Below are 26,887 nucleotides of genomic sequence, written 5' to 3'. Positions count from 1 at the left end.
AAACCAAATCTCAGCATATGTTGGTAGTCTCGCCCCAGGCAGAGGGAGGAGTGTCCTATGAGCCCACTGCAGAGAGCCTTGTTGCCAACCCACTGCACCAGCCCTGATGACATCGTTGCTATGCACTATTCACCAAAGCAGGACCAGTCCGACTGTGACTGACTCAGCGATTCATGTTATATATGTGACATAAAGACTGACAAGCATGATTAATGCTGTCCAAAACAAATCACAGTATACATGGATGCAAACTCATCAGGGGTGAAAAAGTTGCCAAAGATGCAAAACCCCATGTGAGAGTCTGGAGGCCTGTTGTCTTCCCTCTTCTCAATTCTCTAATGCTACCTTTCTCTCTCTCTCTCTCTCTCCCTGTAGCTCTATATGTGTCTCTACCTGCTTAATTTCCTCCCTCTTTTTCCTGCTTATTTTTTCTGCCACTGCAGGTAGAGCAGCAAAGATTTAAGCAACTCTTGAGTCAGCTGAAATATCTGCACCACTTTCGCCAAACTTGCCAGCTCTATTCTCAGATGAACCAGAGTAAAAAAAGCACACCTGGACAAAACAGCCACCTCATGCGAATGCGAACCGACTTGATGATTTGTTTTGGTCCACAAACAGAAAATACAGCAGCACTCAATTAAACCAGAATAAAGTAATAGTATGAAAGCAAAATGTAAGATTAGATGATAAAAGGCATGACCTGTTCTTAAAAGTAGATGCACTCAATGTGTGGTCAGATTATGTCCTGTAATATCCTAACTAACTAAACTAAACCCTTACTTCAGACAAAACATTAACTCAATGTTTCACTTTTAAGCATATGTGCAGTGCTGTCAGTGCACACCGGAACGACACTCTGACAATACAAATTCGACACCTCCTGTATCTGTTTCTTAACAAGGGTTTTATTTTGAAACATTTGCATGAAGACACATTGACTGAAATTGGACAATAACGCTTTTGAGGCGTAATTAAAAAATACCATTATTATATGGTTTACCATATAACCAAGTGATGGAAATATACGTTATTGACTATTATATGTAAATGTGCCACTGTAGGAACATTTTTACATGTGTGTGCACTTGTCACAAGCGCTCCAGTATTTCAACAAATAGCACAACACTCCTGCTTTTAAGGCCTTGGAATAACAACAGAATTCAGTGGTTGATGTTATCATGAAAGAAGGGTGAAATGTTATACTTCAGATGTCTGCTTGAGAAGCAAAACTGTAGCCTAAAAATATAGATGTGGTTCTGATAGGTTCTCCGGTAGATCTGAGAGTAGCTGACTACAGCTCACTGCACTAGACAAATCACTGCTTCAGAAAATGTGTATTCACTGATAAACAACAGTTCCAGAATAAGAGCTGAACTGGAACAAGTATCGAGCTGATTATGCACATAAAAAAGAAAACACTGTAAAGTAAGATGATGTAACTTTGCAGATTCCATGGAAACTCATGGATATATTGATCAATCTTCTGGCTACTGAAGCACGCAGATATACTGTACATATTGTACACGCATACATTCTCTCAGCGAAACATGTCAACACACCACACACTAGAAACATCTTTCTCCCACAGACAGCCCACAAAACCACGATCCCACAGAGTCAATCAGTAGTGCCATCGGTTTCTTTAACTTCAAGTCCCCAAAGATCAAAACAAATGTTTTTAACAGGAACAACAATATGTAGTTCTACCAAATAATGATGTGCAATAGTGGAAGGAGTGCCTAAGGTATCAGGCCAGTAACAGCAGACAAACACCAGAGACAGAGACAGGGTGCTACCTTTGAATTGTTTGTATTTACACGCTGCTCAACCCAAGAGAGACTGGGTTCAAAGAATGAAAATCGTGTGAAACTGTGAGATATACTGGGTAGGTTGTTTGTGCAGAACTAACATGATGTCAAAGCAAAATAAAAGCAAAAGGCAGGACTTCCTATTGTACCACTTGACTAGAAACGAAAGATGAGGAATTGCTGTAAGGTCACTGCTGTATACAGCACTAATACAGCGACAAATGAAGGAACACGAAAAGGAGAATCACATTAGAAAAGCAACAGAGGCAAACAACAGAGGAAAACAACAAAGAGAGACTGTTACAGAGGACGACAGGCGGATGTTTAAAGCACTGGAAGAAAAGGGAAGAACATTGAGATGGGCTGTGAAGGACGGAGGAAAGGTGAATTGAATAAATAAAAGTCAAAATAAGGAGGGGAAAAAAGGTCCTTCAGACAGAAGGCGATGGAGGGCGAGGCAGAATGAGAAACAGCAAAATAGAGAGGTGTGTGTGTGTGTGTGTGTGTGTGTGTGTGTGTGTGTGTGTGTGTGTGTGTGTGTGTGTGTGTGTGTGTGTGTGTGTGTGTGTGTGTGTGTGTGTGTGTGTGTGTGTGTGAGACAGTGCAATTGAGAGAGAGAGAGAGAGAGTTAGCGAGTCGGTGACAGGCCACATGGGAGAAGAGGAAGGTGTGTGCAGCATGTCAATACAAATGCTAAGTCACTCAAGGGCTTCCATCCAACTGAGATCACAGCCTCGCTTTACAGTCCGGTATAGGATACAAAGAAAAGGGACAGATTAAGAAAAAGGAAGAAGCAGCTTATATCTACAGTTGGTTGAGCTGATCATGTAATCACTTTTCACCAGCTATTTCCCGTGTAATCCAGCACCGCTGCACACCTTTACCCTTCTCAACATTCAGCCTCCAATTTCAAGCCTCAGTCTCTTTCCCTCTTTTTCATATATTCAAACAATGTCGCATCTCCTTCTGTCACTGTCACTTCTTTCTGTATCTTTCAGAACAGACATCACTTTCACTTTTCATGTATTAACCCAGCGGCACCGGCCGCGTGGCCTCCCGCAGCATCAATAATTGTTCCCTTCCTCTGTTGTGGGCTCCCCAAAGGGATACTGGGAAGCCTGGGTATTTATGAGGGTGCAATCTCCTACCTGGGGTTGCACTCGCACGTTCTCTCCCATCCCTGCGACGGGGCGACCCAGGGCGTGGGCTGTTGGGTGGACAGTTCTGAGCCTGCGACATGACAACCAAGCAACATGAAATGACAGGGTGGAAAGAGGAATGAGAATTAGGGGAGGAGGGGGACGGTTGGAGGAACCCTGCCAGGAGACACAGTATAGAAGTATAGCCATTGTTTTCTGTGGTAATAGATACACTATCTGTGAACTTCTTGATACTATTTGTATCTACTTTATGCAATGCAATTTGCAAGTGCATTTGTTTTGAAATATACCACAGTTAGGTGTGCTTATGCAAATTAACTCTAGTTTATACCCAACAGTCCTCGTTCAACTTAAATTATCAACAAACAAAAAAGTGCCACATAATGCAAGCGCTAACTTTATGGTAACTGTGATCGATTATGGTTCATTGTTTAGTTTAATAATGAAGAACAACAAAGGCTAGGTAATTAATTTATAGTGAATATATTCATCTGTATTGATCTACATATTGGTTTCTACTGTGTCCCCAGACTAGAGGTTGAGGAGGAAGACAGAGGAAGGAAGTGAATGTGAGGTAAAGGATACATTCGTATGCCGCCTGATCGTGAGCCAATGGCCAGAATCTTCTGCACGGGGTCAAAGGCCAAAGCAGTGGGCTGGTAGGGGAAACCATGACGCACCGTCTGCAAGAAAAAAACGACAACAAAGATTATGTTTTAAATAAACAAGACCATTCCTAGACTTAATGATAAACTGCTAAATGATTTTACTTTTCATTGTGAACAAGCATTTTGTCAGAATACTTTTTTGTGAAGGACAACAAATATTTGTATGACTTCCACTTTACGGTTTATGAACTGAGGCTGGCAAAAACAAAGCTTTTTAGATGAGAGAAAACATTTTTCTTGTGACATTTGTGTGTGTTTACTTTTTAAACCTGTAACTTCTAGCTGAGCCAAAGTGATAACTTGTTTAACACTATTCTTGTCCAATACTGATACTATAACAAAAAAATATAAACGTAAACGACACATACATACATACATGCATCCATACAGTATCTTGTAAACAGAATTTTTACTATTGCTTGAATATGTAAATAATTTTAACATCTATGAATACAAAACAAGACGTATCTGAACGCTTATTAAATTTCAAAAACTCTTTACAAGGTCAATACTCATCAAAACAAGGAGACTTTACAATAATTAGAATAGAACTGCAATTTATATTCATGCAGCAATGAGATTCTAGAACTAAAAAAAATTGAACAACCCTCAACAGTCATGTCGCCAAGCCTGACAAGGCAAAACCGCCCTGTCTCTCCCACTCCCACTCAAAGAAGCACCGCATGCACTGCAGCTGTCTGCCCTTGGTCATGTTAAATTTCCCAGCAGTGCCTCTCTTACAGTAATCTGCTCAGGGGGGAGGAGGAGTGTATGTAAAGACATGGACATCACTGCTGTTGACTAAAAACATTCAAACAATATCACTGTTTTACCAGAAAACTGCAGTATGAGACTACAAGACAGTAACAATAATACAGATAGGAATGAAAACAATTAAAAAAAAAAAAATCATATTATAGTTAACGCTAAAAAAAAACCCGCTGATGACTGCTCATGGGAGCACTATTACAGGCCATGCATTTGCAAAACATCATCACTAAAATAAGATATTTTTCACTGTTTACTCATCTTTTTTCCATCCTAAAATGAGAATGAAAAAAAAAAAAAAAAAAAAAAAACGTGTTTTGCTAAATTATTCCAGGTCAGCCTTGCTTCAAGTTCCACCATACCCATGCCATACAAACACGTCACTTCACTTTACTTTGGCTGACAGACCTCTTCTCACTTTGTATAGGGTCCAATCGTCTCCTCTCAGCTTTGTTGTGCATGTAAGGCTTTACTGCACACATGTGTGATTATTCTAAATACATCCACAAACTCAGGACTAACTCATTGTGAGCTCTCAGGAATTGTGAGTAAAAAAAACAACATGTATTTCTTTTACATTTTACAGATTAAATGTTTAATTAAGCAAATAATTGGCCCATAAACTTATCAATAAATAATTGTTGGTTTCAAGTCACTATATTTACTATGCAACATTTAATGTAAGTGTGTAATTAATGTACCATATCACGCCACCAAACATTTCCAGAATGAGGAAAGAACCGTCTAAAGCATGTACAGTATAATCCATGAGAGTCTGAGATCTCTGTTTTCTGCTCCCTATAGAGTAAACACTGAGTGTCCATAATATGAGGAATAGTAAATGGGAAAACAAGTGAGTGATTTCAGACACGTCCAAATTCCTCACCGTCCACCTGAGCAGAGGCCTAATCATCTGGATGTGTCAAGGCCTTTCCTGGAAATGCCATTTACTACTGGAAGTAACAGTTCATCATGTAAACTTGCATTCACAAAATCTCCTCAGCATAATTGATAATGAAAGCCACTGACCTTAAAAAAAAAACAACAACATTATTTGGCAGAGCAGGCCAACAGATGTTTGAAAGGATATTTCATCTGTAAAATTCTGAACAAAACTCACTAAATAATAAATCTCCATCTCTGAAACCACAAACACGCACACACCTCATCACAAGTACCTTTGTTTGGGTGCCTAAATTGTTGTAACACTGCTTTTGTGCTTTCATTAATGCTGCAGACGCATGAATTTCCAAAGATAATATGAAAGTCTGTGGATGAATGAGATGGTTATAAAATAATCAAACACGGAGAGAATGAAATCAGTCTGCAGTGATCACACTCCACGGAAAATAATGAGAAACAACACAGAGACAAACCAGAGTCTACATCTGTTTGTCTGCATGTGTACATGCTCTGCACATATTTCCCCTTCATATGCAGTAAACAAGAGCTTCCGTGGGAATCTATTTGCAATGCGTGCGTGTGTGCGTGTGTGTGTGTGTGTGTGTGTGTGTGTGTGTGTGTGTGTGTGTGTGTGTGTGTGTGTGTGTGTGTGTGTGTGTGTGTGTGTGTGTGTGTGTGTGTGTGTGTGTGTGTGTGTGTGTGTGTGTGTGTGTGTGTGTGTGTGTGTGTGTGTGTGTGTGTGTGTGTGTGTGTGTGTGTGTGTGTGTGTGTGTGTGTGTGTGTGTGTGTGTGTGTGTGTGTGTGTGTGTGTGTGTGTGTGTGTGTGTGTGTGTGTGTGTGTGTGTGTGTGTGTACAGCTGTAGAATACCAATTAAGACTACCTGACCTTCAGATGCACATATTTCTGTTACGAAACTGATTCAAACACAGCAGGGTGCCAACGCTACATTTGGGCCTTTAAGTTCCTTGCATACAAATGGAGTGGTAATAACCCTTTAGATAAAAAAAAACAACAAATTAATTGAATCTACCAGCAGTTTGAAAAAGACTTTGATTTCATTGCATGTAAATTATGTTTTAAAAAATACCAAATTCCACAGTTTTGAAGTCACACAGTACACAGCAAATGATAGCATCCTCCAGTCAGATTATATTTGAAATTATGTTGTCACCTGTTTTATTCCAAATTAAGTAGCAAAAACATGTATGACAAATCTTGGAATCTGCTGTTTATTTCTTTATAGTGTTTAGGATTGCGAATTTTTTTATTTCTGTTATAGCACAATTTTTTCACACTGCTTTTTGAAGTAGAAAAAATTAACTAAGAACGCAACTAAATGGCCCAAAACAACATGTTACACATAAGATTCCTTCTTCTATCTCCTCAGAATTATTATTATAAAAACAAAAAATGTTCACGTTATCTCAACTCAAGTTTTTTTTTTTTTAATGTAATGGCTCTGAGACTGTAATTTTCCTCCACTATTTAATGTGTTCCTGCATTAAAGAGGTTGGGGTTGAGTTAATGGGGTTGAATCTGATTCCAGAAGTGGCTGCATCTAAAGGGCCTCAAAAGTAGAGAGGAAAATGTTTGCAGAATGGATGCAGGCCTTCACCCTGTCACTAAGAACTACTTGCCTTTCCTCTGACCCCCATTTATTGAAGAGGACAAAGATAAAGGTCAAGCATTTATACGAGTTGTCACATTGTAAATGTTTCAGCCTTTGGCAGCAGAGAGCTGCAGATGATACCGACAATGCCATTTCAAACTGACAGTCAAAAACACCACCATGACTGCAGCTCTGATCTAAAGATCATCAAAAAGTTCTGACACTCCAAAAAGAGAAAAGCGTCGGTCGTGCCGACACATTCGCATACAGAATCCTACAAATGTCAAGGACATGGACACACACACAGAGGCCAAACACAAACATTTACACATTCATCCTCCAGGTGTTGCCACTAGTCCCCCTTAGATTCTCTCCCTAGACTAGCTTGACTCTGGTGCACAGTTGCTGGGATACGGGATCCCACCCGCCCATCCAATACATGTACAAGAGAGCCAAGAAGTGGATGAGAAACACATTTGCTCTGGTGAATCTCAGCTGCTTATACATACTTGAAGGCCAAATCCATAAAGCCATTTTCTCCCTCTTTCTGTGTGTATTTGTACATTCAGTCCATCTATGTACATTTAGTCTATCTATATGTCTTCCTGTCTATCTGTCTGTCTGTCTGTCTGTCTTTCTGTCATTTATCTATCTACAGTCATACAGCTACCTAAGGAAGGTTAACTGTTCAGAAATATAAGAAAATGCAGTCTCCACTCAAAAACAGACCGAGAAAAAATGAGCAAGGGAAAACAAGCACAGAAGAATTACTACTACGTGTATATTCATGCTGCCAAGAAGTACATTTCAAAATGCAGTCAGCAGTGCAGTAACTGTTGACCTGCTGCGAAAGACCTACGCTATGGCTGCCAAAGGCTGCATTACATCAACTCCACTCTCCATCCACCTCCTCCTCCTTTCACGTTCTCTGTTGTGCACTCAAACACAACCTTTATGCACACAAGCTTGACGTTCAATCAGCTAACCCCACACAGTTACCCCTCCCCCCCCAAAAGACTAATACCACCTCATGCCACCCACCAGCCTCTCTCTTCACACAGCATTCAGCTGCAGAGCTGGTCTAGACCCCTGGTTCTATAAATAGCAAGCAGCACCATGTCTACCACTGCCAGCCAATTGTGAATTGAGCAGCTATATCTCCAGCTTTGCATCAACACAGTGAAATGGCTTTAGATTTTCCTCATCTACATGTGAAAGCAATAGCAGGCTTTATGTTTGAAGCCAAAACTGACCTTGTTTTTGACTCTTCAAATGACAACCATCATCAATTCTACGTTGTCTTATATCATCTAATTGGCATACATTTTATAATTGACTTGATGAAAAGCAAACAGGTGGGGATTAAAGTTCCTTCTGTGAGCCATGGCGCAACTGTGTTTGTTAGACCAAACAATCCTCACTGTGTAACAGTGACCAACAAGACAAGCAAAGCCCTGAGAAAATTACGACTATGATATTTTCTGTGGCAACATAAACCATTTAAAAACATAGTCTTACTGAAGACACAGAGCATAGGTACATACACAACAAATGACCTTTTGAAAGCGCGGTGTAAAGACATAAAAACAACAACAACAATGACCCTTCCTCCCCCTTCACCCCCTCCTGAAGCCATTAGTAACCAGTACGCTGCTCCCGATCCTGAGAGCCTACAAGTAGACGCATGCATTAGATGGATGACTGTTCCATTAGCTAACTAGACGTTGAAAGATGTTGCTTTAGTATTGTCAAATAACTGCCACTTTCTTAGGCATGTCAACAACTATAAATAAGCCTGATGTTACCTGACCCAAATGTTTCTGCGTGAATGTACAAATGTACAAATTTACAAATCAATTGCTGGCAAAATGAGCATATATTTTTTCAGAAACAATACAATTTCTCAATTTCAACATTGAACATGTTGTCTTTGGTCTATTTGCAATCAAATATGGGTTTGCATGATTTCCAAATTGTTGTTTTCTGTTTGTATTTACATTTTACACAGCGTCCCACCTTTTGTTAGAAATAGGGGTGTATATGTCTGGACTTGCTCCATAGGGAATCTTTTTGAGTTGCTGCTTCATACGGGACATAGACCCTGGGTTCATTTTGAAATGTTTGGAGCAGCCTTTAAACAATCGGTATTGATATGTGCTGAGGCCAAAACTCTACCACCACTACAACTACATTAATAAAAAAAAACATTCAAATTCAACCTAATCCCACCAAACCACTCCCACTGGTCACTGATTAGTCTGAAGTTCAGAGTAGTATGCAAACCTAAAAGCAAACAGAGTTTCCACACCATAATCACAGCAAAGAAAACTGAAGCTGCACTCAAATCAGGTAAGATGACATGTAAGATGAAATAATTACTAAAACAGGTAGTCAGTTACAACTGGCCCAACTTGTTAACAGATTCCCTATTTGTTCCTTCAGTATGACATATGGCAACACCACTGAGGATCTTAGACAATGGTACATAAGTAATGCACCGAGCAGACTCCGCGGCCTGACCTTGATGGTGCTTGGATGCATTTATCTACACAACAACAAAATCACAACGGAAGCATTGCGCGCACACCAAGAACAAATGGAGGAACGGATGAAAAGGCCACTTGTGATGTGCAGTTTGAAGCAAGAGCACTGACAAGTGGTGAATAATACATAGTGAGAGTAGTATGTGTGAAGATAGCCGAGGAAAGCAAAGGGAAATGGAAATGATGGAGGGAAATTGACTGCACGTAGGAGGTCACCGCTAGGATTGTGTACTTTTCTTGTGAAATCTCAACATTATTTTATCATCATCTTAAATTAGCTTCACAAGGCACAGATTAGCTAATGAGGATATTGCTTGTAATGTATTTCTGTTTATTAGGTTGTTTATTATCAATTACATGCTGTTTGGGCTAATGGCTAATGACTAATGGCTTATAGCTTACGATACTTTCAGGTCTGTGATGACAGGATCTTTATTTATATTTCTTTGTTTCTATGCAAATGCCCTTGCAGGGATAAATAAAGGTGCAACAAACTGAATCGTAATGACGATCATTATATTGTAAACTAATTACCACAGCACCTACGCTGCCACGATGTTGGCCTGTAAATATTTTTTGCGGTTATTTGATCGTTAAGACATTAAATGGTGGTTTAAGGTTATTTTTCTGAAATTCCACCTCATCTAAAATCAATGTCACTGGATCACATGTATATGTTAGTGAAATGGGAGCGGTCACTTTAAATTTCTTTGCACAGGTCAGCCTGTCTCGTACATCTGGTGCTTTTGGCGTACAGCAGTTGGGACACCTGTTGTTGTTGTTATTAAGCTCGTGGCTGTAACTATATACAGTATTTCCGCTGTCTGGTCAGTTGTTGTTATAAAAAAAAAAAAAAAAAGAAAAAGAAACATCACTTTTTTTTTCATTAGAAAAGGGATTACTTTTTCCTTGGTGAACTCAAAGATAACACATGGAGCATTAGGTAATTTATGCACCGCTTCTTGTTACCATTTTATTCATAGATAGATAGACAGATTAGACTTTATTAATCCCACAATGGGGAAATTTTGTCGTCACAGCAGCATGTACACAGTATGAACAAATGTACATGTTATAGTTATAAAAAATAACATTTATAAAATGAATAACAAATAACAGTAAAAAAAAAACTAATCTTCACTATAAAATACTTGTACTATATTATAGTAAAAGTAAATCACTTTAAGTGAATAGACAAACATCATTTTTGGATTTCAATTTGATCAATAAAAAATGGTCGGTGGATAGTGTTATTGAAATGAGAATATTTAGAGGTATTAGAAATGAGAAACATAACATAAAAGTAGAACTAGGGTTTGTTTGTTTTTTAGGCATGCAAAGCTTGTGTCCTCTTGCATTTCTGTATGAAGTCATTACACATACAGTTTGTCTTTGTGTGTGTTATGTGTTGCCTTCACGCATACAAATTGTTCACCTGCATCATCCAGGTGTTTTTAGCAGCTGTCCCCTCTGGCGAAACGTCAGGATGAGACAGAAGTGCAGAGAAAAGTAGAGAATTCCTGTCACAATCATCCATTCTAATTTACTTGACTTTACAGAGTCAGTGAGCCCATCAAACAAACTGAGCTACACGTGGCTTCCCCTACCAGGGTTTGAAGGGAGATATTTTGAGGTTGCTCTAAAATTCCTTTGATCTCGTCGGTAGCTGCCCAAAATGAAAAAAAAAAGGAAAAGAAGAGGCATAACTGAACGTGGATAGGGGAGAAGACGTTTGGGAGGAGGAGTGGAAGAGGACAGCAGGGATTTCTGAGTGTGGGAAATAAGTGCTGAAGAATACAGTGGTTACAAAACACGGCACGATCTCGTGCATTTCTTGTCAGGCACACGTTTGTCTTTGTTTTCTAACCAAGGGTTAATGCTTATTGATTGGTCAAGATACATACCATCCGCTCTTCCTAGAGTCCAAGATATTTTTCTTTTTTTTTTTTGTCTTTAAATGGGAACATGTCAAGTCTGCACACATATAATATGCCCAATATGTACAAGTAAAAAAAAAAAAAAAAAAAAAAAAGATTCAAAGCAATTTGTCTTTTAAATGCATTCATTTGGTTACACTTTTAAACATTTAGGTCTAATATAACTGTTGTTTGAATAGCGTTTTCCTGGCTCTTGGAACATATAGCAGCATTGAGCACGTACATGTAGTTTCCTTGCTATAGTAACGGAACCTAAATGGCATTTGTATTGTTCTAAACACCTTTTTAATCTAAAAGAAAATCCTCAGCAGACAAGACATAATGGGAAATACATAGCCTGTTTACCTGGAGACATACTATTTTTACAGCAGTGAGGACCACTATACCAGAAGATTCAAAGTAATAGTGTGCCGGCTACACGAACTCACTTCATTAACAGGAGGAAGAAAAACATCCCTACTGTCTCACTGAGGTGATCTGAATCACTGTGGGAATGATTGCGCGGCAGAAAATTCTGAGCGTAAAGGTAAAAACACTGTGACAAATGCAGGAGCAGACAAGTGCGTTCAGCTTTTGATATTTAAGCCTATCCTTTCCCCGGTGTCTTTTGTCATGAATAAAAAGATGCAAGGTTTTTCGGTGTATGATTTAGTATCATGCTGAAAGCAAAACAATGAAGGGACTTTTGTTCATCACTGAGACTGAGGCTGATCTAATAAGCACTTCCTCTATGGCACATGAATACACACACACACACACACACGCACGCACGCACGCACGCACGCACGCACGCACACACGCACGCACGCACGCACACACACACACACACACACACACGGAGCAGCCCACAAATGTGAAAAGGGTGACAATACAGTGTGAGAGCTGGGATGTATGAAAACAAATGCATGAGCCTGGATAAGCTTTCCTCTCTGCTGACTGTAGTGGGCTCATTCGTATTAGAGCTTCAGACTACACTGTGTGGGCCAGAGAGGGTGGGGAAGAGTCAAATATCTTTGTATGTATGTATGTATTTATGCATGTTTTCCCATATCTGTGTACATTCATGCATTTAGATTATGTCTAAAGTACTGTAGGATTTGTTTGGAGGCATCATTATGTACACAACAACACAGATGCATGTAGACACATTGTAAAGACTTGTGGTAACCAAATGTTTTCTATCTCGGCTCCTGGATTGTGTGGGAGACTATCTCCCTGTGCGGGTCAGGCCAGCAAACTGCAGAGTGTTTTTAATCTCTTCTAAGAACCTATTTAAGATTGATTTCTTTGCAACATTTTTTCTTTCTTTGTTCCCCTGCTTGTGTTGTATTATTTATACAAGTGCTTTATCATTAAAGTATAATGTTTTTAACTTTGTAACCCTGATTTTGCAAAGAGCTATATAATCTAAAATTGCATTACCTTACCAACAAAGAAATACTTCACTATTTCAGTAAGCTACACACACAATGCAGTCACTTTTTTTTTTTTTATCTGGCAGCGTTTGATGCCATTCTTCTCATTTGACCCCTTATCTCCAATGATGGAAGCGTGGGGCCTTACAGCTACAACTACATACATACAAGTGCAAACCAACCTCATGTGTTTATGTGTGTTTGGAGCATCTGATTGTTGTGATTGTAGTCTGGGGCTTCATTTTGTGCTTTCATGCAGCCGCGAGGTCAGAATAAAGCAGCCATGCGTGGACATAGTGTATATCTGGTTTAATCTTTGAACCACAGCAGCAGGCATGTCAGTGAATCAGTCATGGCATCAGCACCATGCCTTAGGCTCAATGTAAACAGTAGGAGAGGACAAAGTTGTCACGTGTTACTACCCACGATGCTACAATGCAACATGTCACTCTGCACTCTAATGATCACTGAGGAGGATATACATTCACACATGATTGGTTGTCAAGATACAAATGTGTTGCTTTTAAGTACGTTTCATGACATTCTAATTTGCTGTATCGTCTGAAGAGCAGCAATTCCTATATTTATGAATTTTTAAAATCCATTAAATTCATAGATTTTGACTAACGTGGTTAGTGATCCCGCTTGCACGCCACAAATTTATATTCTATGTCAGTTATAATCCCTGGTGTCCACATTTCCTTTTCAGAAACTTCAACAGAAACATCAAGTAGGTGAGGTTTATCAGGTGCTTGAGAGTATAGCTCTTAAGAGCGGAGGGAGACACTACCCACTCAAAGGCGAGGAACAAACCTCATGTTAGTTTAAAGCTTTGCAGCACTTCAGTTCTTAGTGCCTTGACTTTCATGATTAAGTTTGAACTCAGCAGTCTCCGCACATTGAAATATTGCAATGATATTGCTTTGCTTCTATTTTCCCTGACAGCAAAGTGTAAAGAAAGGGCAATGAACACGAAAATGGACATTACTGATGGTTTTCTGCAATTAGCCACACAGAAGTTAAAGGCTGCAGGAACAACAGCAGACAGTTGGACATTGTTTCTCGGCTGTGTGTTTTACTCATGAAGAGAATTTGCAGAACACGTCTGCCATTAATAAGCAGTTATTGCCTTTTTATAAACTGTCAAGACTAAATGTATTCAGCGGGTCAACGGCAGTTTTAAGATGATTGACTTCCACCATCTCTCTTTTCCTCAGACTTGAACAATGATGTAGCCATGGAAACGTAAGCAAATATAATGTGAAAAACAAACACAAAACATGCATTGTGGAAGTGGCCTTTCAGGAAAGGTGAGGATGGTTTACACAGCCAACAGCCCTGGTTGAATAGAAGAATTGTAAAAATAAAAATAAATTACTAGTATATCAAAGTAGAATTTTTTTCTCAATTGGAACCACGAGTCACACAGAAGAGGGAGAACCAGGGATTATTCCACGTGAGAGTAGAATAATGGAAAGCTGAGTGAAATGAAGGGCTGTTTGAAAAGCTCACTTGATTATATATGCACAGCATGAGGTGAGGCAGGCAGTCTGCTGTCACCGAATGGACAAAGCATTTTGAGAGCCCACACAAAATCAAGCGGAAGCTATTTCTCTTTGGCTCTCTCCAACACACACTGTCACAAACAGACAAAATGTAAAATATGATACAAGAGTTCATGTATTCATACAGACATGAACTAATTCCTCCATCTATCTCAGTGAGCGCTGCTTTTGAGCCATTCAGAATCTCTTTCATTTTGCACTCATGTCACTCAGTCATACTACTGTTATCTGTTCATGTCATTTCTTTCACAAGGTTCATATAATTTACAGGAAAAAAGTAAGATCATGCTTTTTCAAAAAGTACTTGTGCGATTTGTGCATACCGCAAACCGCACGCACGATACTTCTTAAACATTGTATGCTGCACTTATTTAGAGTTTAGTGAGAATCTCTTCCACCTATCACCCCACCCAATCTTCTCCTCTCAGCCTGACATCAACTCCTCCTTAATTGATCCCACACTGTGGCTTCTGACAGGCAGCCGACACATGGTAATGTGAGACTAGCTGGAACTCAACCCACTGAGTCATCACACCCATGGAGAGCTTGCGGGGTCGCTGCTGAGGGGAGTGAGGTGATGTCATCTTTACAAGACCACGTATTACGCTGTCAGAGGCAGGAGACAGAGGGAAGCGAGGGAGGGCCCAAACATCTAACCTCTGAACATCAAACACGAGTTTAACAAAAACGTTTTCTTCTGAAATTCTGCATTAAAACCATTTTTACTAACGGTTACAACATGAACGTGCTGCAGATGATTTCAGCATTTACTTTCTGCATGAAACTGTGTTGCAAATGTGTGAACAGTATACGTCAATGCAACATTAACAAGTGCATTAATCAATGCACTGTTTTGTGGAATCCTGAATCATGTATGCTCATGTTGGTTAGATAATTAGCACCTTCTTCAGGCAGATACATTAAGAGCTTTAAACAACAAGACAAGCTAACAAGCTAACATTTTGAGGAAACATTGATTGCAGGTTCGATTGAATTGGTCAAACAAATCAATTCCCAGTCAAAAAATACACCTGCCAAGCTAACATGCTCAATGAGAATACTAAAATCCTGACGTAGCATGTAGGATCTTAGCTGAGCATGCTGGCATACTAACATTTGCTAATTAGCAGTATATATAAAGATGGCTGAGGCTGATGGCAAGGTTATTTACCAAAGTACTATATGTTGACATTATGATGAAGGGAAAATACCAATACAATTCATTCACATAAATGTGAATATAAAGTTTAAATTTTTTTTTTTACATATTAACATCTTTGTGGCACTAGAGCACAAGTCAGAGATCACAGGGGTGACAATTTCTACATGATAAGTTTAAACTTTGATCTATTGGCACAACTAAAAAATGTCAGGTGATCACCAAAGTCACAGGGCTTTATCCTTTGGGGACCAGCAATATCTCAACTTTGACCCTATCCTTTCAAAAGTTTAGATAATTGTGTACAAACAAAACTGCCTGGCAAAACTAAAAGTAAAAAATTACGGCCCTATGGCAGATTTCTGTCTTGCAGCACAAAGCAACTAAATTCTTCTATAAAATTAGTTATCTCTTGTTATCCAAATGGACATTAGAGAGGATGTTTGTGCTGGTGTAATGGGTAATCATACATCCCCGTTTTAGATTCATGAGTTATTAAATGAAATTGTAAACGTGAATGGGGTCAAGATGTCCCAGTAGTGCACCTTTTAACAAGCTCTAGATTAAACGATATTAAAGAACTCAAAACCTAATAGAGGTCAGACACAAATATTTAACTGCAGACATGAGACCAGTTAAACAATACTTGTGTATATTATACAAATAATGGTTTTACTCTCTGAGCAGCAAAGGAAAACGTATTATCATCTTGTTATAGTATTAGAGTACCTCATACCTCTTATCTGGGTGGATGTTTGAGTGTACAAGATATCCTACTTTGACATTACAGAATATCTCTTTCAAAAACATCATGCTTGTATGTAGAAGTGATCGTATACATTTATTTGCTTTAACTTTTTCTAGCAGAAATGATAATTGAAACAATACATAGACACAACATTTAGAAAGAAACTTAGTTACGACCAGATTACATTTTGTATCAAGATAATGAGGACACTATTATCGCAAATACGTTGACAATATCGTTGACGATCTTTTAGTATAATATCTACTTGCAGTGATTTCAGAATTATTCAACTTTTTTATGGCTGTGTTAAAGCCCTCACAGCACTTTGTCAGGGTTAGGGGAAGATCACAGTCTAATTGGACACAAAAAACACTTGCATTTACTTGTGGCACAAAGAGTAGACAATGATCTATTCCTGACCTTAATTAACCTGCTTTTGTTTCTTCAAACTAATCACAGACTGCATATGTGGATTCTAAAGTTTGGCATGAAAGTCAAATGCTTTGTACACCCAACATCCAACCCAACCACCTCCGGGTGACGCAATGCAGTTTATAAATGCTCATTAAAAAAAAAAAAAATGTTGCCTGTGATCAGCATCAACCAGCAATTACTTTTCTACAAGTCCGACTCATGGGATGCAGAATGTTGATATAAAACTGCCACTGATTCACCCTCACTATTTTCAATCAACATTTTCCTCCTTTTCTGCTATCTGTGTGTTATCGTTTTTAAAATCCCCCTTGCAATAGGAAACAACAATAACAACCGCAGAGCTAGCAACCACACAGGCTAACAAAGGCAAGTTTTGAGGAAGATTTGAATCATGCAATAAGCCTGTTGGAATATTTACTGTCTTTTGCAGGGATGTAGCAATTTTAATGCCCTGGCTTGCCTCACGACAGGCAAATGTTCCACCAAAACCAGTCCAACAGATCTTTTGTAGCTTTCATACTTTTGTAAGAATTGGAGCAGCCATGTGGCGTTCATAAAATAACAGCTGATTTGCCCAGACTGTTCTGATTTTGCTGCCCCAAGTTTGATAGTGTCTGATGACAGTGATCCAGTCATAGATTGTGAAAGCATGCCAGAACTGACTCTACAGTCACAAAGCAGAGATTCAATCAATTTTGAGATTATCTGTCAGAATAAGATATTTTACACACACTTCTGTGACTAAAAGTATTTCCAGACATTAAAATTAAAAGGGTTACAGTTCTAGTCGTCATTGCGACAACTAGGATTTAATGACTATGAAAACCATCACATTTAAAATTCCCTATTTAATACTCCACTTTAGAGATGTGAAGGGGTAGAGTGGAAGTGACACAATGAATATGTATGAAGTCAGTTGAGGTAAAGACTTCACAGAATGCAAAAGACAATATTATAAGACACAATGGCGTTACCAATTAGCATATTAGTGATTTCCAAACTGCTAAGAGCTTCTATTTTTAGATATACAAGCTGTATGCGGCATTTTTATAACATGCTGACTCTGTATCATGGAAGACTGGGATTGCGACACATCTTTTTGGCCACAATAGTGGAAACGGAAATGACATAATATCATGTTTCGAGTAAAAAAAAACAACAACCATGTAGTGAACATCAATCACAAAGTAAAAAATACTGAGCAACTCCCTTTAAAAGAATACTTCCACAGACACCCAGAAAAACAAAAATTGTCAGCCCTAAATATATTATTTTGTTTGTTCCCTCTACAACTAATTTACTCCTGAATTATCCAAAGCTTAGATTCAAGTAACTCCAGGTCTTTAGGTTTCTGCAGAGTGTTCAAAAAGGCAATTATGATCCTAACGTCATGCTCTATCTCTTTCCAAAAGCGCTCGGCTAGTTTGACATCTGGGGATTGTGCAGGACAAGTAAAGTGAAGTGATTGTTCCTGGAAGCAGACTGAGATGAGACGGGGCATGAAGGGATGCATCTGGTGAGCAACCATGTTTACATACAGTGTGCACGGCCCTAAAATGAGGCCTCTGTTGTGAGGCATGTCAAGCCAACACTCTACGTCATTAGGTCACCAGCAGCAGCTTGTTATGCTTGCACAAGACAGAACGGATCCCTGTTAATCCAAGTTGGTTACGGGTTGTTGTTTTTTTGTACCATGTAGTCATCCAGTTCTGGCTCTCGTCCCCTTGTAGCTTGTTCTTCTCTTTTTTAGCCCAATGTGGCCTTCTTTGAAGTAGGTCACCTCAACACTTGAGGGTTTTTTATTTATACCATAGTGCATAAAACTTTTCCCCTGAACTTCTGTTTGCATATTTGCAGCCTTCCTGTCAGCTTGAACAAGCCTGGTAACTTTGTCGGACCTCTCACCATCAAATCTTTACAGACATAACTGCCATTGACATCTTGCTGTTTTTGACCCAGTTTGCAGGCTTGAAACAGAGTCCACAAGTTTGTGTCAACCCTGTGCTCTTGAAAAATCAAAGGAAAGCACTTTACCGCTGCACCGTAGTTTTAGCCAAAGGGAATTTTCTGTTTTAAATGTTCTGTTTCCCATCGATGATTTGCCATTGTGTCAAATGTGTCAAAAGAGTTTTGTACTGAGCAACTTTTTATATTTCTTATAGTGATTTAAGCTAACACAGAGCATTATGTTCTGTTATGGTAAAAGTATTTGTGTCCCAAATTGTGAAATGTATTCGTTGATTTTTTTTTTTTTTTTATTCTGTATTCTGTAAATCATTTTACGAGATAAAGACTGCCAGTGAATATAAAGCCTGCTTGGCTTAAACCACCTCCTAACCTCCTGCCCTCCTATTATCTTCACATCAAGGACATAATAAGTGGTGCATCAATTTAGTGTAATTATATTTTTTTTCATCACACAAATCAATACGAGTTTATGTATACTATGAAACAAAAGCAATAACAAGGTTGGTGAGGCGGTTAATGTTTTGGTTACAAAGGATCTTGTGGCTTCTTTTAAAGTAAAATGTATCATCCACTTTAGTCAATTCAGCAACCACTCAGCACAATGCAATTCAGTTCAGTGTGTCCCACTCTTGCTCTTTCACTTTCCACCTCCAACACCAAATTAACTCATTTTGCCCTTAACCAAAATCAATCAGTCTATAGATTCAATTAAACTCCAGGCCACCTGCGCACCTCTCATTTCCCTCTTTGACTCGTCGATATGGGCGAGATTTCACCGAACCCTTCTTTCAGCACCTCGAGTAAAATCACTCAACAGCACCTTCTCGGCCAAACTGTAAACACATAAAAACGCTGCATAATAAAAACTGATTTGTTGCATCTTCCCACACTGCACAGTGAGGACAAAAGTCATGACTAACTTCGAGAAGTTAGCCAAATGCTCCCACACATGCTGCACCAACTCACAGAATTATATCCCCATCAGAAAGTGTAGCTCCTGTCTAAAAATATGTGGGGCAGTGAATGGAAACGGTAAATTTAGATGACTGGAATGTACCTCAGCTCTGCTGTGTTTATTTGAGATAAGAAATGTTTTTCTATTTTCCAATACAAATTTGAAGGCCGTGTGTTTGGTTTACATTCAGGAAACTTACATTCTCATGTTAATCCAAACGATGAAACACATTGATTTTCTTTGTTTATTTTAACATTGGATTCCATAAAACTCTAGCATGGAAATAAACCTGTTTCTGCTGTATATAGGCTATTAATACATGTGCTCATATGTTCTAGCTATAAATTGAATGAGGAAAAAAGGTCAGGGTAGACATATTTTTAATCATCGCATGGTACAGTCTGTCATTGTTTGCACATCTACATCAGACACTGCCCACAACAACATGAGAAAGCAGAATCCCTGTTAAATGACAGACAATAACAAGGAAGCTTTTTTTGCACACTCATTCTCGTCCAACAAAACACCGGACTTAATTCAAGTTTCACTTTCAAATGTGTTTGCCGTGTTTTTTAAAGCTCTATCTGAGGAAAATATTGTTGTCATGGATATTAAGGCCAGAAATATACCGATACACAAGGATGATTTGCATATGATTGGTCCATTATGTGATAATATAATGGACCAGTGATACATACAACCTCTCCATTCCACCTGGAACCCTGTCTTCACTTAATTAATTGATAGACATAATTGGTGCAGCTTCCTCCACCTCCCTCCATCTCTCACTCCCTTTCAAACACAAGCACACATAAACACATTCAACCTGCACAGTCTTGAATTAACAACACAGATGATTGTGGTGGTAGTAGTGAGATGGGGGTATATTTGTACATTGACGTCTCTCTCATGAGAAGTTCAGTCAATCCAACCATGCATTGAGGCACTCACTGGAGGAGGGAGCAGCTTCCTGCATGGGACCAGGCAATCATGCTGTTCTTTTCTAGCAATTTCTCCTGCCTGTTATAGGGTGCTCTGCAGCATCCTTTCCAGCTTGTGAATCAACCTCTCTCCCTCAGTCTCCAACAACCTCCCAAACCCACCCCCCACCGGTGTTACTCTGCCCAATAATAATACAGCAGCAGCGGCGAAACAACCCCGTTTCTCCTGGGCTCTCAATGAATTATTCACTGCCATATCCAAAATGTACCCCCCCCCCCTCCACCGTTTCTTTAAGGGTGAGGAATAATCGCTGTAGTCAGCTCCAAAATGCATCCAGAAAATGGGCTGCAATGGACGGCAGGAGAAGCTATAAATACCCCCACCTCCCTTGTTCTCTCCCTCCTTCCCAGTGAAAAGCGCATCAGCTAGGACAGTACTGCAGGGTCCCTTCGCTGGCTTGATGTGCACTTTTTTTTTATGCAAGGGAGGGACACCAGTTATGTCATCGCTCCTACACCATTCGTGCCTGCTCGCTAATGCAACCGGGATGCTGTCATTCATTGACTTGACGCTTGAACAGTTTGGAGCGCATGTGTGCGAGCAACTGCAGCCCATACAACATGCTGGTGACGGGGCGCATGCACTGTAGATGTACTGCACATAGCCCACTGATGGGAGCTGGAGAGGACCCAAAACTGTAGCACACTCACGCATATGCCAGCTGTGCGGGCAGGTCCGCGGGGGCAAAGCCTTGGAGAATGGGTGACTAATGGAATAACCACAATTAAATGCGGTTAAGGTCCATACATAAAAGAACCACTGACGCTGGTATGAACAGGAGCTTTTGTCGGTGGAAACTCTGAATGTCCTTCTGCTGTTTTAAAAAAAAAAAAAAAAAATGTCCACCCCTCAATTGGAAACGAGGAGCTGCCCGCGGTGCTGAACTTTCAACACAGAGAACACCCCAGATCAGGCACAACAGCTGAACTCACAACAGATTCAACTTTTACGACCCCGTTTCACATCACTAATGGCTAAGTCCCTGCAGACACCATTCGGTCAAAAAGCACCATTATAGATATATAAAAACCAATGAGGGAAACAAGAGTCCAAGGTGTTACATGCTGTTACTGACGGGGCACTGTGGACCTCACTCCCCTTTGTCGGATGTTGCAGGCCTGCAACTACATAGATCTCTCCATTCACCCACCTTACACAGCTGAAAGTTTTCCGATACTAGCGTCTCTTGGATGTCGATTTCCTTGGGAGTTTGCGCCGCGGTGGGAGTCCCGGCCGCGCTGCCGCACGATGGAGATCCCATACCAGTCCCTCCCGGAGATGAGGTGGTCAAGCCGTCCAACACCTTCCGAAACTTCTTCATTTTGTATCGCTCTTTGTATGTTTATAGGTTAAGGGAAGAGAGGAAGAAGACTTTCTTTGTTCTCCCAGTATCCACTTCGATGCAAAGATCCCAACTCGTTGAGGGAGCTCAAGAAAAAAAAAAAAAAAAAACGTCGTGTCCCGAAGCCAGTAGTGGGGTAAAAAAAAAAGAAAAAAGAAAAAAAAAAAAAAAAAAAAGACACCCCTCTCTCTTAGGTGCAATTTAAAAAGTCACAGAGGCATCTCATCCTGCTCTCTGGCTGCTGCCCACATAAAATGTATGCGTCTGATCCACTCTGATCGGAGGATTTCCGCCAACGTTGCAGATGCAGGTCGCCTATCTCATATCAGTGCTGGTGAAACTACTCAACTTCATCCTCCGTCTGCGTCCTAAAGTAACATCCACTCCCGAGCTCGGAGGAAAATCCCACACCTCAACATAATCGGAGCAGCGATGTTTACACAAACATGTCAGACAGAAGTGGACAGATAAGAAGAAGAAAAAAAAAACTTCAGGTAGGTCAGTCCACTCCTCCCCCCGCCTCCCCGGAAAAAAAAAAAAAAAAAAAAAACACTCTCAAAACACTGTGGTTGCCAGTAACAGGAAGAGAACTGGCAGTCAACAGACAGAAGACGCAGAGGCAATGCAGTTAAACGAGGTCGGACTCCTCAGTCAGGCCACGAGACGATACAACTTAACCATCGAGAAGAAGGAGAGGGGGGTGGGGGGTGGTGGTGGAGGGTGGTGGTGGGGTGTGTGTGTGTGGGGGGGGGGGGTGCTGTGCGCTCGCGGTGTGAACTCGGGGATAATCTATGGATCGATGTGAGTCGTTTTTTTTTTTTTTTAATATCATCCAGCTGCGTTTCTGCGTTGCTTCCATGCAGTCCAGAGACAGGAGACGGGAGCTGTCCGTGGTGCTGGAAAACCTTAACCAGCCAGCTCCGCGCCCCGCCCCGCCCCCTACCCACTTCTCTCTCTCTCTCTCTCTCTCTCTCTCTCTCTCTCTCTCTCTCTCTCTCTCTCTCTGCCTCTCCTCCCGCCCTCTCATCACTGATTGGGTACAAAGCTCTAAATCAGAGAAACAGAATGAGGAAGGAAAAGAAACACGACAATAAGGGAGTAATTCACCTTAACATAAAACAGAAATCCATTCATGTTTCATTTCCCTACAAGAGACAATGCAATACAAACAAAAGCGAGGTCTGAGGGGAGAATCAAGCACTGGACATATTTAAGCTGCACGTTTTGGATGGTTGAAGCATTTTATTTGCACTGTGTTGTGGTTTTTGTTAACTGTCTCCGTTTGCATCTGTTATTTTCCTGCCTGTTCCCTCGGAAGTCTCCATGAATAGGAGACAAATGTTCATTTAAACAAAAAAACAAAATAAGATGCAGAACCTGCATCACGCTATTTCAAAAATGCCTTTCCTGTATTTTAATGTTTTATTTTAAACTTTATTTTAAAAACAGCTCGTAACCCTTCATAGAAGGGAAGAGCGGAGACTGCAGACTATTCCAGGGTTTAGTCTCAAAACCTCTTCAACTTTAGAAGCTGCTGTTTTAAAAACCAACAGAGGGCAACACAAATGATACGACAAATAATAAACCGTTTTATTTTTAAGCATTTCCTCTTTTTATATTTGTTCATTCTTTTTATTTAAAAAAAAAAAAAAAAAGTCACTGCTTTTAAAAGATACTAAAATATGTACCTACCTCAATTTAAGTCTGAAATACACTGATATAGACTAAGGTATAAAGGTTAATTTAGGACCCTGGTCCATTAAGCCAAACTCTACTTCAACTATGAAAAAGAAAGTGGAGAAAATTGAATTCAATTATTAGCTTTCCTAAATCAGTAAAACAAACCTTTGAAGAAAAATACTGAAATACAAGCAGCTGTTTTTTTTTTTTTTTTAACACAAATACTCACCTGACCAGTGAGAATAAACACAGAATGAAATTTAATTTTGAGTGAGATAATGTTTGGATAAGGTAGTTGTTCTGTATGCGTTTTCAATGGTAAAACTGATAAATAAACATGAGTCTAGTCCATTTGTCACCGCATTCCCACAAACCATTTTCCAAAACCTCAGATTGCTTTCCTGCCTTCCAGGCAGCCACTGGTTAATCTTTATTTCAGGACAGTATGAAAATCGCCTGTGAGATTTCTAACAGGCTTGATTGGAAGTCTGTTAAGGTCTGTTTCATATTTCTTACTTTAATTATTGTCAAAGGTCGCACATGAGTCATTACTAACTGGTCCTGCAGTTGCTATAAAGACATTTTTTCAGCAGCTATCTCTCTATCTATAGACTCGCCTATATGAATTTGCATGTTATACATTAAAATGTGCTGCACGGAACTCTGTCCTTTGCTATCTCACAGAAAATTTGTACAATGAAACAAAAATAATTCTTCCTATGAGAACAAATCATCAACCCTACTTACCCACCTTACCTCAATTGAATGTTCAAGACCGGCGATGTTGCATAAGCCCTTACATCACCAGCCTCTTCCCCCTGGCGATGCTTGATGTTACCGAGCCAGAGCACGGCACACATGGTCGTTCTGTCCTATTCTCTAATCTAAGGCAAGACGATAAAAAGACTACACATTGTGGTTTGTGTCACTGGCGCTGTCCGGGGTGCATGCTCTGCAGAGGCCACTACACTTCACGACCCACGTGGTGTAATGACTCGGTTGAGGGTTGAGCCTCTACGCTCATTTTTCCGTTACTTACATCCAAACTGTTCCGAAAATATTATAAATGAAAAAAAAAAAAAAAAAGTCTCTATTAACGCAGATCCGGGCCTGTGAAAAGAGAACGAGGATGATAAATGCAACACATGACAAAGACAAAAAGGGAAACCTGTGATGGAGAACGACTTCAATCTATCTGCTCAAACAGCAAATCAAATAACTTTCGCATGTGAAGTGCATAGTGGCTCCGTTGAGACTACATCATGCAGTTTTAAACCATAGTTATTAAACTTTTAATAGGTTTCACCCAGCCCTTTATCGTTACCTCATGTCAGGGTGCTGAAGGATCTCAATGGAATGCAAGTTGAAAAAGAGAAGAGGTGTGATTTTGGACAAAATTAATACTGTAAATATGGGGTTTAAAATGTGAATGTTTGCAAGGGACTTGCAGAAAAAGAAACAATTGTTTGATGAATAACATTAGTTGCGATCCAAGAGCATTATCAAGCGTTATAAATTATTAGTAAAAGTATATCGGCCTGCCTTTAAAATGTTCTATTTGGATATACGATGCATTTTTCTCTGCGGGTGTCTATAAAAAAGTGCCCAAACAAACACACCGACCCATTGGATATGTTACTTATTAAAACAAGGACGTGACCTCAGGCGGCGTTTCACATAACGTGTCCAAATCTGTCCCTTTTAGTGCCACACTAAGCTGCCCTCGAAAGCAGCTCCATCATTACCCTTTAATGTTCTGTGTTGAAGAAATACAAAGAGATGGAGTGGAGCGTTGGTGTCTCTGTGTGCGCAGCGTTTTGCGACACCTCAAAGCGATGGCGAATAGACACAAATGCAGAAAGTGATGCTGTGGTCGATTCAAAGACAATGGTGTTCACAAACATGCATCCGCAGAGAGCTTTGTTTTGGATGGCACCATAGTAATTAGGCTGCTCGCTAATTTAGGGCCAGGGATAATTTGCAAGCCTTCACTGAAGACTAAAAAGCATTGAGAAAATAGGAATATTTAGTATTTTGTCGAGGAGAACGTAGGTATTACTGATGAAATGACTCTGCAAAAAAAAAAACTTCAGTTGTTATAGTTTCATGGCCACTGCTCGGTTACAACATGTCTCACGTGGGCTGCTGTTCTTCCCTTTTGCAACATGATGTGTGGCTTCAAACAAGAAACATCTCGGGATAGTTTTAAAGGTCATTACAGTTATTAGTCTTAAGTTTGAACAATGGCTCCAAACTTTACCGCTGAGTTATGGGGAAATGGCCTCTGTGTTCATTGGCTTTCATCTGAGGGAGGATGTGTCGAAATCAATTTATTCCAAAAGCAGATGTAATCAGAAGTCTTTTCAAATAATTCTAGCTTAAATGAATTTGGGAAAATACACAAATGAATGCAGACGCACGCACACACACACACACACACACACACACACACGCACGCACGCAGCACGCACGCGCGCACACACACACACACACGCACGCACGCACGCGCGCGCGCACACACACACACACACACACACACACACACACACACACACACACACACACACACACACACACACACACACACACACACACACACCAAGGCCAAGTATATAATGACTATTGATTAAGGCCGAGTTGTTAGCTGATTGCTTATGACGGATAATCAGGCTTGCGTATTAAATAGTGTGCGATCAAAGTGTGTGCACAGAACATGTGAGGCAGTCACATGATCAGTAAAAAGTGACACTTTAGCACAAAACTAATGCTGTGTAGAATAGAGAGGAAAAGCCACCTCTTGTATGGATATCCCCTTGGATCCAACTCCACGTTCAGAGGGAGACAGACACAGCCAAACGGTCTCTTTAGAGCACAAATGGTGAAAATGGAAAAGAGAATTAAATTGGCCGTAGCATCAAGTTCATAAGCTATTTAACATTATTCATACCAACACCACTGCAGTTACCACAGCAAGTCTACTTCAAGAGACAGGACCCAGTTATCCTGTTGTATTCACAAATATAACTTCAGTAGCATCATAATACATGAATAACTTTCGCTGTTATTGAGTGCTGTGGACTGTTCATATGTGCATTAAAAGACATGTCAATCACTTTTGGAGTGAAAGCATGTTCCACTTCTGAGTTTAAAATTTTTGATGCAGGGCAGACCTTTGGTTTACATTTGGATCACAGATTGAGTCTTAAACATTATTGATGTTC

The 26,887-nt window shown here is 39.9% G+C and overlaps 1 protein-coding gene across 16 annotated transcripts in view; it reads right to left on the bottom strand.

The window, feature by feature from the left end:
* stxbp5l (syntaxin binding protein 5L) overlaps nucleotides 1-22,700 on the bottom strand; it is a 129,763-nt gene extending 107,063 nt beyond the window's left edge. For all 16 annotated transcript variants that reach the window (XM_069698669.1, XM_069698670.1, XM_069698677.1 and 13 more), the window contains exons 1-2: nucleotides 21,795-22,700; nucleotides 3,554-3,651 (exon numbers count right to left, since the gene is read on the bottom strand). In XM_069698669.1, coding sequence (XP_069554770.1) covers nucleotides 3,554-3,651; nucleotides 21,795-21,965 — 269 coding nt within the window. In that variant the 5' untranslated portion in view covers nucleotides 21,966-22,700. The remainder of the gene's footprint in view (nucleotides 1-3,553; nucleotides 3,652-21,794) is intronic.
* Nucleotides 22,701-26,887: the final 4,187 nt, after the last annotated feature.

Source organism: Brachyistius frenatus, unplaced genomic scaffold (assembly GCF_029030835.1).
Source record: "Brachyistius frenatus isolate BFR_SWC_R1_liver_20210118 unplaced genomic scaffold, ASM2903083v1 Contig_27, whole genome shotgun sequence".
NCBI lineage: Eukaryota > Metazoa > Chordata > Actinopteri > Embiotocidae > Brachyistius > Brachyistius frenatus.
Note: the sequence above shows the minus strand (reverse complement) of the source record. Positions and strands in the feature narration are given on the sequence as shown.